Source organism: Bos mutus, chromosome 3, assembly GCF_027580195.1.
Source record: "Bos mutus isolate GX-2022 chromosome 3, NWIPB_WYAK_1.1, whole genome shotgun sequence".
In the NCBI taxonomy this organism is placed as follows: Eukaryota; Metazoa; Chordata; class Mammalia; order Artiodactyla; family Bovidae; genus Bos; species Bos mutus.
The window spans coordinates 33,362,768-33,377,325 of record NC_091619.1 but is presented as its reverse complement, the minus strand read 5'-3'; the positions used below and the strand labels follow the sequence as shown (position 1 = coordinate 33,377,325).

The 14,558-nt window shown below is 36.6% G+C and overlaps 1 protein-coding gene across 1 annotated transcript in view; it reads right to left on the bottom strand.

The window, feature by feature from the left end:
• The window catches only part of LOC102272537 (mitochondrial adenyl nucleotide antiporter SLC25A24), a 73,107-nt gene that overhangs the window by 19,521 nt on the left and 39,028 nt on the right, over window positions 1-14,558 (bottom strand). Inside the window, exon 9 of the mRNA XM_070361884.1 lies at window positions 13,609-13,750. Within this exon, the coding sequence (XP_070217985.1) occupies window positions 13,609-13,750 (142 nt within the window). The remainder of the gene's footprint in view (window positions 1-13,608; window positions 13,751-14,558) is intronic.

Below are 14,558 nucleotides of genomic sequence, written 5' to 3'. Positions count from 1 at the left end.
AACTGAGGACAGAAGTGCCAGATATTTGAGGAGCAAAATCATGAAACAGAGTTAGCATTAGTGAAGTGAGTCCAAAAAATTTCTGTATAATTTTCCCTTGGAGCATTGCCAACTCTAAAGCTGCACAAAATGAAGTTTCAATAAAGCCAGCAGAAAAGAGCAGCTGGAAGGCTAAAGATGTAAGAAAAGATTTTAGCAGTAACACAGTGCTGGATAACAGAAGTTGGAGTTTAAGTCCAACAAGGTGCGGGGCTGTGATAATCACTCTAGGCTTTCAAATAATGCCCATGAAGAGTCACTATCTAGGGGTAAAGGACCATACTCCAAGAGTTCCTTGGAGAAAAGGCAAAGCCGAAATAGGTTATCTTTAACAAAGTCTAAACTTTTAGAGGAGAAGGCAATAGCAACCCACTCCAGTACTCTTGCCTGGAAAATCCCATGGGCAGAGGAGCCTGGTAGGTTGCAGTCCATGGGGTTGCAAAGAGTCAGATGCAACTGAGCGACTTCACTTTCACTTTTCACTTTCATGCATTGGAGAAGGAAATGGCAACCCACTCCAGTGTTCTTGCCTGGAGAATCCCAGGGACAGGGGAGCCTGGTGGGCTGCCATCTATGGCGTCACATAGAGTCGGGCACGACTGAAGTGACTTAGCAGCAGCAGCAGCAGCAGCAGCAGCAGCAAACATTTAGATGATCCATGTATTCTGTAGCTACCTACCAAAAAGCTTAACCCTGTTTGGAGAAAAATAACATTATCCAGAGCCTACAATTTTTCATACAAAATGCCCATCATTCAGTTCAAAATAATGAGGCATGCTATTTTAACAAAGAATCAAATAACTGAAAACCTACCAAGAAAAAAATCAATAAAAAATTCATATATTAAATTTAAAATAATTGTGATTAATATTTTTAAGAAATTAGAAAAAAAGTGGAGACTTTCACAAGAAATCTGGAATCTATTTTTAAGAATAAAAAATGGAAAGCCTAAAATTGAAAAAAAAAAATACTTAAGACTTCAATGTATGAGTTTAATAGCAGATTAGACATTGCAAAACATAGAATTAGTGAACTCCAGAAGATAGGTTCAGCAAGAGGAAAAAAAAAAAACCCACCCAGATTGAAGCACCTCATTGAAGATATGAGGGTGGAGGAGAACAGAAAATACAGAAAAGAACAAAATTCATATATGAGACATGAAGAACAAAATTTAACACACATGTAATTGGAATGTCAGAAAAAGAGAAACAATGGGATCGAGCAATATTTGAAGCAGTTTTGTCTCAGAATTTCCCCAAAGCTGACAAAAGCCATCAAATTGCATATTTTTAAACCGGGAAGAGGATAAATATAAAGCAAATGACATTTAGCATGCATGTTCAGTCACTCAATCATGTCTGATTCTTTGCGAACCCCATGGACTGTACTCTCCCAGGCTCCTCTGTCCATGGGATTTTCCCAGCAAGAAAACTACTGGAGTGGGTTGCCATTTCCTTCTCCAGGGAATCTTCCCAACCCAGGGATAGAACTCATATCTCCCATGTCTCCTGTATTAGCAGGCAGATTCATTACCCCTGAGCCACCTGGGAATCCCAGTGATACTTTAGGCACATAATAAACTGTTGAAAACCAGAGACAGAGAAAAAAAAAAATCTAGAGAAAACAGAAAATACAGCATATTAAAAAAGCAACAATAAAACTGATAGCTAACTATTAAACAACAATTACAGAACTCACAGACATTGGAACAATATTCTCTTATTGTGCCATAAATAGAGACAAACAAAGCTAAGAGAATCTGTTGCTAGCAGATCTCCACTAAAAGAACTTCTGAACAGAGTTCTTTAAGAAGAATATAATCCTCAGCGAAAGAAAGGAAATTCAGGAAAGGAAACAGAAACAAAAAGAGAATAAAATATATATTAATGCTGATTTTTAAAACAGTAATGTCTTACGGGGTTTAAAACATATGCTCTAGTAAAATATATGACAACAGTAGCATAAAAGGAGGCAGTATAAATGAAAAGTGAAACTGTTATATTAGAAATTGGTAAAAATACTAATTTAAGGTAGGCTGTAATTAACAAAAGATTCGTAATCTTCAAGGTAACCATTAAAAGAAAAATAAAGAATATATAACTAACAAGATAATATGAAGAAATAATGAACATATCTGATATAATATGTGGTCTCCACTTAACATGCAATAATACCTTAAAATACAAATGTACTAAATGCTAATTAAAAGACAAAATAATCACACTGAATTTTTTTGAAGATCTAACTATATGCTTTTCATAATGGATATATTATATATAAGGATACAGAAAGGCTCAAAGTAAAAAGGTGTTTAAAAATTATACCAAGTAAACATTAACCAAAAGAAAGCTATTGTAACTATATAGTATCAGACAAAGTAGACTTTTTAAGGCAAAAACATTACTAGAAATAAGAGGAACATTTTGTAATAAGAAAAGGATCAATCGAAATTGCAATTCACATAATAATAATAAAGCTTCAGAATATATAAAGCCAAAGTTGACCAAGTTAAAGGAGGGATGGAAAAATCTACAATCATGATTAGAGATTTAAACACAATTCTGTCAGTAACCAATAGAAAAAGCAGACCAAAAAAATCAGTAAGAATATAAAACATTTACAAAGCACTTAACTAATTGACCTTTCATAACACATATGTGCTGTGCTGTGCTCAGTTATTCAGTCATATCTGACTCTTTTCAACCCCATGGACTGTAGACCACCAGGCTCTGCTATCCATTGAAATTTCCCAGGCAAGAGCACTGGAGTAGGTTGCCATTTCCTACTCCAAGGGATCCTCCCGACCCAAGAATAGAACCCACATCTCCTGCATCTCCTGCATTGGTAGGCAGATTCTTTAACACATATATAGAACACTAAATACGACTTCAAAACCCACTTTCTTTTCCAAGTGTACAGTGAACATTTACCAAGATAGACTATATCTGGACCATAAAGCAAGTCTCAATAAATTTCGAAGTATAGAAATCGTGCACAGTATATTCTCTCTATATAGTGTAATTAAACTAAAAGTTCAGTGTTAAAAAGATCATTGGAAAATCCCCAAATGTTTGTAAATTAAGCAACATATAATGAGTACATTGTATATAACCAATGGGTATATTCTAAATAGTCAATGGGTCAAGAAAGAAATCACAGTGGAAATTTGGATGATATTTGAAATGAATAATAATGAAAATGATATCAATTTATAGTGTAGAAGTAAAGCAGTACTCGGAGAAGGCAATGGCACCCCACTCCACTACTCTTGCCTGGCAAATCCCATGGACGGAGGAGCCTGGAAGGCTGCAGTCCATGGGGTCTGCTAAGAGTCAGACACGACTGAGCGACTTCACTTTCACTTTTCACTTTCATGCTTTGGAGAAGGAAATGGCAACCCACTCTAGTGTTCTTGCCTGGAGAATCCCAGGGACAGGGGAGTCTGGTGGGTTGCTGTCTATGGGGTCGTACAGAGTCGGACACGACTGAAGTGACTTAGCAGTAGCAGCAGCAAAGCAGTACTTACAGAGATATGAAATTATTCAATAGAATTTATATATTAGAGAAGAAAGATTTTAAATCAATTATCTTAACCAGGGGTCAGCAAGCTTTTTCTATAATGGCCCAGATAGTAAATATTTTAGGCTTTGGGGGCCTCTTGCAGCTACTCAACCCTGCCATTGCAGCATGAAAGTACCATAGACAATATGTAAATAAATGAAGGTGACTGTGTTCCAATTAAATTTTATTTCTATAAACACGTAGAGAGTCAGATTTGGCCTCCAGGCCTAGTTTGTCAACTTCTGGTCTAAACTTCTAACTCAAGAAATTAAAAGAGAAAAAGGACGAGAAAATAATACAGAGAAGAACAGAAACCAAACAACAGAGAAAAATCAATAATGTCAATAGATGAAATCAGTAAACCCCAACAAATGTGATTAAGAAAAAGAAAGGAAAAATAACAAATTGCTTATGTCAGAAATGAAAAAAGAGACATCACTTAAGACCAACAGCATTATCAAGGGTTTAATAAAAGGACATTATTAATGACCTTAGCTAATTAATTCAGATGTTTACATGAAATAGATAAATTCTTTGAAAAATATAATGTCTTCACACTGGCAAAAGAAGAAATAGGAAGCCTGAATAATCAATAACTTTTAAAGAACTCAAATCTGTAATTAAAATACATGGGGGGGGGGAACCTTCCATCAAAAATATTCAGACAAAATTGGCTTCACTGGTGAATTTTTCCAACTATTTAAGGAAAAAACAATTCTAATCCCATACAAATTCTTCCAAAGAATAGAAAAAGAAGGAACATTTCCTGCTTTATGGGGCCAATGTAACCATAATACCAAAACCTGATAACATTACGAGGATAGAAAATCACAGCCAGGGGGCAGTCCTAAGATGGCGGAGGAATAGGACAGGGAGACCACTTTCTCCCCCACAAATTCATTGAAAGAACATTTGAACGCTGAGCAAATTCCACAAAACAACTTCTGAATGTTGGCAGAGGACATCAGGCACCCAGAAAGGCAGCCCATTGTTTTCGAAAGGAAGTAGGACAAAATATAAAAGATAAAGAGAGACAAAAGAGGTAGGGATGGAGACCCATCCTGGGAAGGGAGTCTTAAAAGAGGAGAAGTTTCCAAACACCAGGAAACCCTCTCACCGGCGGGTCTGTGGGGAGTTTTGTAATCTCAGAGGGCAACATAACCAGGAGGAAAAATAAATAACTAATAAATAAAACCCACAGCTTACATGCCTAACAGCAACTCCCAGCAGAAAAGTAACCCAGACATTGGCATCTGCCACCAGCAAGCGGGGGTTGAACAGAGAGGCCTGGTCTGCATTGAGGGCAATCTGAGGGAGCTAAAATGAGATAGCAACCCACACTGTGGGATAGCCAGAGAGAGAAAGGGAAAAAAAAGAGAGAAAGAGAGAACTGTCCCTCTAAAAGCCCTACCTAAAGCACCGTTGGGCCCACTCACAGAACAAAGGATGAGCGAATACCAAAGGAGAGCTAGCCTGCTTCGGACCGGCCCATCCCCCGCTGGAGGCAGGAAGGCAGGCAGGCAGGCAGCAGCGAGAGCTGGAAAGGCAAGGGGCAAATTCGACCCCAGAGCCGGCATCCTCTACCAAACTGTGAGCAGGCTCCCAGTTGCTAACCAAGACTTCCTGGGATCCGGGATGGTTGACATCCGCCGGGAGGGTCGACATCCGCCGGGAGGATCGCAGCCAGAGATCAGCTCCCCAGAAAAGACACACCGCACACCTGAGAGGGCCCTCCCACTGCGCACCCAGGAAACCAAGTGGCCGGGATCAGAGAGGTGATAAGATGCACCCCCCACCTAGGGAGAGTGCACTCACCAAGCAACTGGTCGCCTGAGCTGCTTGGACCTGGGACGGGCACAAAACACAGGCCTATCCCAGTCTGCGTCTTTGTGGAGTACCCGAGAACCTGAACCTGAGCGGCTTAGACCTGGGAAGTGCACGCAACCCAGGGCCCACTTTAGACAATTCCCCTGTAGAGCAACCTGGAGCCTGAACAATGTAGACTGGGAAAGCACACACACCGTGAGCAGGGGCAAACCCAGTGCGGCCGGGGCACTGCGAGCACTCCCCACACACGCCAATGATATTTGTTTACAGTGTCCCTCACTCCCCACAGCACCAGTGAACAAGTGAACCTAAAGAAGTGACCACCTTCGCCTCCTTGTGTCAGAGTGGAAATTAGACACTAAAGAGAACTGCAGACAGACAAAGCCAAAATAAACAGAGGGAACCACTTTGGAAGTGACAGGTGCAACAGATTAAAACCCTGTAGTTACACCCCAAGACACATATTAATCAAATTAACAAAGATCAAACACAAATAACAAATATTAAAAGCAGCAAGGGAAAAACAACAAATAACATACAAGGGGATTCCCATAAGGATAACAGATGATCTTTTAATAGAAAGTCTTCAGGCCAGAAGGAAATGGCAGGACATACTTACGGTGATGAAAGAGAAAAACCTACAACCCAGATTACTGTACCCAGCAAGAATCTCATTCAGATATGAAGGAGAAATCAAAAGCTTTACAGACAAGCAAAAGCTGAGAGAATTCAGCACCACCAAACCAGCTCTCCAACAAATGCTAAAGGATCTTCTCTAGACAGGAAACACAGAAAGGGTGTATAAACACGAACCCAAAACAATAAAGTAAATGGCAATGGGATCATACTTATCAATAATTATCTTAAATGTAAATGGGTTGACTGCCCCAACCAAAAGACAAAGACTGGCTGAACGGACACAAAAACAAGACCCCTATATATGCTGTCTACAAGAGACCCACCTCAAAACAAGGGAAACATACAGGCTGAAAGTGAAGAGTTGGAAACAGATATTTCATGCAAATAGAGACCAAAAGAAAGCAGGGGTAGCAATACTCATATCAGATAAAATAGATCTTAAAATAAAGGCTGTGAAAAGAGACAAAGAAGGACACTACATAATGATCAAAGGATCAATCCAAGAAGAAGATATAACAATTATAAATATATATGCACCCAACATAGGAGCACCACAATATGTAAGGCAAATGCTAACAAGAATGAAAGGGGAAATTAACAATAACACAATAATAGTGGGAGACTTTAATGCCCCACTCACACCTATGGATAGATCAACTAAACAAAAAATTAACAAGGAAACACAAACTTTAAATGATACAATGGACCAGTTAGACCTAACTGATATCTATAGGATATTTCACCCCAAAACAATGATTTCACCTTTTTCTCAAGTGCACATGGAACCTTCTCCAGGATAGATCACATCCTGGGCCATAAATCCAGCCTTGGTAAATTCAAACAAATTGAAATCATTCCAAGCATCTTTTCTGACCACAATGCAGTAAGACTAGATGTCAAATACAGGAGAAAACTATTAAAAATTCCAACATATGGAGGCTGAACAACACGCTTCTGAATAACCAACAAACCACAGAAGAAATCAAAAAAGAAATCAAAATATGCATAGAAACGAATGAAAATGAAAACACAACAACCCAAAACCTGTGGGACACTGTAAAAGCAGTGCTAAGGGGAAGGTTCATAGCAATACAGGCTTACCTCAAGAAACAAGAAAAAAATCAAATAAATTACCTAACTCTACACCTAAAGCAACTAGAAAAGGAAGAAATGAAGAACCCCAGGGTTAGTAGAAGGAAAGAAATCTTAAAAATTAGGGCAGAAATAAATGCAAAAGAAACAAAAGAGACCATAGCAAAAATCAACAAACCCAAAAGCTGCTTCTTTGAGAAGATAAATAAAATTGACAAACCATTAGCCAGACTCATCAAGAAACAAAGGGAGAAGAATCAAATCAACAAAATTAGAAATGAAAATGGAGAAATCACAACAGACAACACAGACAATAAAGGATCATAAGAGACTTATCAGCAACTATATGCCAATAAAATTGACAATTTGGAAGAAATGGACAAATTCTTAGAAAAGTACAATTTTCCAAAACTGAACCATGAAGAAACAGAAAATCTTTACAGACCCATCACAAGCTCAGAAATTGAAACTGTATTCAGAAATCTTCCAGGAAACAAAAGCCCAGGACCAGACGGCTTCACAGCTGAATTCTACCAAAAATTTAGAGAAGAGCTAACACCTATCCTGCTCAAACTCTTCCAGAAAACTGCAGAGGAAGGTAAACTTCCAAATTCATTCTATGAGGCCACCATAACCCTAATACCAAAACTTGACAAAGATGCCACAAAAAAAGAAAACTACAGGCCAATATCACTGATGGAACACAGACGCAAAAATCCTTAACAAAATTCTAGCAAACAGAATCCAACAACATATTAAAAAGATCATACATCATGACCAAGTGGGTTTTATCCCAGGGATGCAAGGATTCTTCAGTATCTGCAAATCAATCAACGTAATACACCACATTAACAAATTGAAACATAAAAACCATGGGAGTATCTCAGTAGATGCAGAGACAGCCTTTGACAAAATTCAACATCCATTCATGATTTAAAAAACCCTCCAGAAAGCAGGAATAGAAGGAACATACCTCAACATAATAAAAGCGATATATGACAAACCCACAACAAACATTATCCTCAATGGTGAAAAATTGAAAGCATTTCCCCTAAAGTCAGGACAAGACAAGGGTGCCCACTCTCATCACTACTATTCCACATAGTTTTGGAAGTTTTGGCCACAGAAATCAGAGCAGAAAAAGAAATAAAAGGAATCCAGATTGGAAAAGAAGAAGTAAAACTCTCACTGTTTGCAGATGACATGATCCTCTGCATGGAAAACCCTAAAGACTCCACCAGAAAATTACTAGAGCTAATCAAGGAATATAGTAAAGTGGCAGGATATAAAATTAACACACAGAAATCCCTTGCATTCCTATACACTAACAATGAGGAAACAGAAAGAGAAATTAAGGAAATAATTCCATTCACCATTGCAACGAAAAGAATAAAATACTTAGGAATATATCTACCTAAAGAAACAAAAGACCTATATATAGAAAACTATAAAACACTGATGAAAGAAATCAAAGATGACACAAATAGATGGAGAAATATACCATGTTCATGGATTGGAATAATCAATATAGTGAAAATGAGTACACTACCCAAAGCAATCTATAGATTCGATGCAATCCCTATCAAGCTACCAATGGTATTTTTCACAGAACTAGAACAAATAATTTCACAATTTGCATGGAAATACAAAAAACCTCGAATAGCCAAAGCAATCTTGAGAAAGAAGAATGGAACTGGAGGAATCAACCTGCCTGACTTCAGGCTCTACTATGAAGCCACAGTCATCAAGACAGTATGGTACTGACACAAAGACAGAAATATAGATCAATGGAGCAAAATAGAAAGCCCAGAGGTAAATCCACGCACCTATGGACACCTTATCTTTGACAAAGGAGGCAAGAATATACAGTGGAGAAAAGACAATCTCTTTCACACATGGTGCTGGGAAAACTGGCCAACCACTTGTAAAAGAATGAAACTAGAACACTTTCTAACACCATACACAAAAATAAACTCAGAATGGATTAAAGATCTAAACATAAGACCAGAAACTATAAAACTCTTAGAGGAAAACATAGGCAAAACACTCTCTGACATAAATCACAGCAGGATCCTCTATGATCCACCTCCCAGAGTAATGGAAATAAAAGCAGAAATAAACAAATGAGACCTAATTAAACTTAAAAGCTTTTGTATAACGAAGAAAACTATAAGCAAGGTGAAAAGACAGCCTTCAGAATGGGAGAAAATAATAGCAAATGAAGCAACTGACAAAGAATTAATCTCAAAAATATACAAGCAACTCCTGTAGCTCAATTCCAGAAAAAGAAATGACCCAATCAAAAAATGGGCCAAAGAACTAAAGAGATATTTCTCCAAAGAAGACATGCAGATGGCTAACAAACACATGAAAAGATGCTCAACATCACTCATTATCAGAGAAGTACAAATCAAAACCACAATGAGGTACCATCTAACACCAGTCAGAATGGCTGCTATCCGAAAGTCTACAAACAATAAATGCTGGAGATGTCCATTGACAGAAGAATGGATACGAAAGCTGTGATACATATACACAATGGAATATTACTCAGCCATGAAAAAGAATACATTCGAATTAGTTCTAATGTGGTGGATGAAACTAAGCCTATTATACAGAGTGAAGTAAGTCAGAAAGAAAAACCAATACAACATACTAATGTATATATATGGAATTTAGAAAGATGGTAACAATAACCCTATATGTGAGACAGCAAAAGAGACACAGATGAATAGAACAGTCTTTTGGACTCTGTTGGAGAAGGCGAGGGTGGGATGATTTGAGAGAATAACACTGAAACATGTATATTATCATTATATGTGAAACAGATCACCAGTCCAGGTTTGATGCATGAGACAGGGTGCTCAGGGCTGGTGCACTGCGATGATCCATAGGGACGGGATGGGGAGGGAGGTGGGAGGGGGGCTCAGGATGGGGAACACATGTACACCCATGGCTGATTCATGTCAATGTATGGCACAAACCATGACAATATTGAAGTAATTAGCCTCCAATTAAAATAAATAAATTTTTTTAAAATTAAAAATAAAAAGAGGGTTAAAATAAATAAATAAATAAATATATTTGAAAAGAATTGCACGTTTATCATATTGAGTCTTCCAATCCATTAACATGGTATACATATCTGATTTGGGAGTGATATAAAATGTCTCTCACTAAACTTTTATAATTTTCTCTGTAATGATTCTGCACAAAATTTATAACATGTATTTATAAGCTCTTCCTATTTTAAATGATTATAAAATTATTAAAATTTCATTTGCTGAATACAAAAAGAAAATTACAACCAAACTTCTCATGAATAGATATAAAAATATTAATCAAAATACTATCAATCAAATTAAACTCTATATAAAATGGCAATGCAGCATGAACATGTGAATTTTTTCCCATGACTTCAAGGTTAACATTTAAAAATCACTGTGTAATTTACAGGAGAAAGGAGAGAAATCAGTGTTATTTTGATAAATACAGAAAAAGCAATTGATAAAATTCAATGCCAGTTCATAATTTAAATTTCAGCAAACTAAGAACAGAAGGGAACTTTCTTAATCTCCCTAAGGGTATATTCAAAAAATCCACAGCAAACAACAAACTCAATGGTAAAATGCTGAACAATCTTCCTCTGAGTAGGAATGAGATATAAATGCTTCCTCCTACCATTACCATTGTACATTACACTGGAGGTCTCAACCAGTGCCATGAGGCAAGGAAAAAAGGTGAAAAGTATAAAAACTGGAAAGGAAGACACCAAACTATTGTATTCACAGAAGGCATATCTGTGTACATATAAAACCCAAAATGAAAAGAAAAATTGACAGATAAACTATTACAATTAATACATATATTTAGCAAGGTTGCTGGATACAAGATTATTGTTCTAGAACCAATTGAATTTCTAAAATCTGGCAAAAGCTAATATTTAGAAATAAATATTGTATAAAATTCCATTTGTCATCACACACAAAAAATTAAATGTCTAGTAATATACCTAAGATACACATCACCTGTATATTGAAAAATATAAAATATTACTATGCGAAATTAAGACCTAAATAAATAAGTGAAGAGGTATACCATGTTCATGGACTTCTAAGATATAAATTATTCCTAAATTAATCTAAAAATTAATTTCGATTACCATTATTAATCAAAATAATCTCAATCAAAATCTTGGGTTTTTGATGTGAGAATTAACAGGATGGTTTTACAGTTTATATAAAAATGCAAAGTGCCAAAAATTTCTAAGATAATCTTGAAAAGCAGCAACATTAAAGGCGTATAATACATATGAAGATTTCTTATAAAGCTACAATAATTAAAACAATATATTTATTAATATAAGTATTTAAATAGAACAGAGTAGAGAATTCAGAAACAGGACCATACAACTAGAGTAACCTGATTTACCACAATGCAATAAAGAAAGAATGATCCTTTCAATAAATTGATCTAGATGAGAAAAAAATAAGTTTTTACTTTCATTACTATAAATACACACAAAATATCCTGAGTTGCAGACCTAAATAAGAAAAGGTAACATGATAAATTTTCTAGTAGAAAAGAGAAAAATTTTGTGATCTTGTGTTAGGCAGTTTTTTAAACAAAACACCAAAAGAAAAGACTAGTAATTTGTACTTCAAGAAAGTGAGGAACATCTGTTCATCAAAAGATACCCTTAAAAGACTGAAAATACAAGCCACAGACTTGAAGAAAATGTTTGCAGTATACAAATTTGACAACCGACTTGTATTCAGAATATATAAAGGACTACTACAAATCTGGGGGCGGAGGGGAAGCAATCCAGTAATTTTTGGTGGACAAAAACACTTTATAGAAGAGGATATACAAATGGTAAGGCTTCCCTGGTGCCTCAGTTGGTTACAAATCTGCCTGCAATGCAGGAGACCTGGGTTCGATCCCTGGGTCAGGAAGATCCCCTGGAGAAGGAAGTGGCAACCCACTCTAGTATTCTTGCCTGGAGAATTCCATGGACAGAGAAGCCTGCATGGGGTCACAAAGAGTCGGACATGACTGAGTAACTAAACCACCACCATACAAATGGTAAATGAGCACATAAAAAATATTCAAAATCACTAGACACTAATAAAAGTCACAAAGAGATTTTATTGTACATCAGCAGAATATCTAAATTGTAAGACTGACAATAACAAGTGCTAACAAAGATGAGCGACTGGGACTTATAGATTGCTTTTATAATGCAAACTGAAATAAGCATTTTGGAAAACAAATTTGACAATATCCACTAAAGTTGAATATGCATTTATTATATAATCAAAAAAGATGCTTATGTTTTTCAAAAGACAAGTACATGAATATTCATATCCATTTTATTTATAATAGCCCCAAAACAGAAACAACCCAGATGGCCATCAATAGTATAATGGATAAATTGGAATATTATAGAGCAAAGATGGAGAAGGCAATGGCACCCCACTCCAGTACTCTTGCCTGGAAAATCTCATGGACGGAGGAGCCTGGTGCGCTGCAGTCCATGGGGTCGCTAAGAGTTGGACACGACTGAGCAACTTCACTTTCACTTTTCACTTTCATGCATTGGAGAAGGAAATGGCAACCCACTCCAGTGTTCTTGCCTGGAAAGTCCCAGGGACGGGGGAGCCTGGTGGGCTGCATAGTCCAGTCTATGGGGTCGCATAGAGTCAGACACGACTGAAGTGACTTAGCAGCAGCAGCATAGAGCAAAGTAAAAGACTACATGTAACAGTGACTCTCCAAGACTGTACACAGTTTTTAAGAACAGATAAACTAATAAACGGTGATAAAATCAGAATAATAATTACTTTGGTGTGGAATGTTTATTAACTGGGAAAGGCATAAAGAAACCTTCTGTAATGCTAAAAATGTACTGTCTTAATCTAGTTGGTAGTTTCATGTATATATATATATATATATTTGTAAAAACTCCTACAATCAACAGTTGTCAGACTCTTTTTTAATTCAACAGATAAATTTTTTCTAATAATTGGCAGATATTTTATCAACTTCTTTTTAAATGAATTTGAATCACTATATACTATCTTGCAAAAATCCTTTAAAAGTCACTTAGATAAATACCTAACTTTTGAATCCTTCATTATCACAATCTTGTAAACTCTAGTTTAAGAATAGACTGGATACCTTTGGCATGGAGACATTAATTCTACCACCTAAGGCAGAATATCCCATCTTCATGTGGCTATGAAGTTTAGATTTGATCTTTAAAACTCAATTTCAAATAAATAGGACCATTAAAACTCATATGAAGAGGATTTCCTAATTTAGTCTTTTCAAAAAAACTAACATGAATGATGCTAATGAGGAGAATTCTAAGACATTCTTCAGAGCAGAAAGTAAAAGTCCTAAATCATATGGGGTTTTGTAACTATCATCCTTCTCACAAAAACTCACCTTGAACCTGCATGCGAGTTCTCACTAGATTCAGTGGGTAGCTGACAAACTGACCACAGAAGTTAGAGAAGGCACAGCATCCCATCAAAATCACCAGTCCAGGGTCTTCTGCATGAGTGTTTAGCCAGTGAGTCTTCAAAAGCTGACAGAGAACAAAGTAACATAACAGCTGTTAAAGAAGAACCAAGATAATAAAATGTTAATGTATTTTCTCACCACAGACTCCTTGCTATCTTCTGTTACATTAGCAAAGTATATAAAATGCAGAATGCAGTAATCCAGTACAGAGTAGCAAAAGCCATAGGCTATATATTTTTGAACTGCTAACTTTTCACATAATTTAATGCAAATTAATAAAGCCCTCAATATTTCACTTTCCTGGTGGCTCAGCCGGTAAAAAATCCACCTGCAATGTGGAAGACCTGGGTTCAATTCCTGGGTTGGGAAGATCCCCTGGAGAAGGGAACAGCTACCCACTCCAGTATTCTGGCCTGGAGAACTCCATGGACTGCATAGTCCATGGGGTTACAAAGAGTCAGACCTGAAAGAGTGACTTTCACTTTCTTTTCAACATTTCAAGGACTCAAATTATCTAAATATTATCTCTTTTCCTAAGCACCATCCTAGGAATCAAAATTAGCCAGAGGTGTTCTCTATGCATAAAAACACCATGAGATTAGAGGACCTTATTGATGGAAACTGAATCTGGACTTTAGTTCCCTGGTTGCCTAATCTTTACGGAAGCTTATTATGTCAAGTTGCATTTCTTCTTACAGTAGTATTTTTGTTTCAGCACTCCTTTACACTCTAAAATATCCTTGAGGACTCCAAAAAGTTTTTTGTTTATGTAGGTTACATCTATCAATATTATCTATCACATGAGACATTAAAACAGAAAAATTTTAAACTGAAGAATATGTTCTTATTAACCAGCAGACGAATGTTATCAT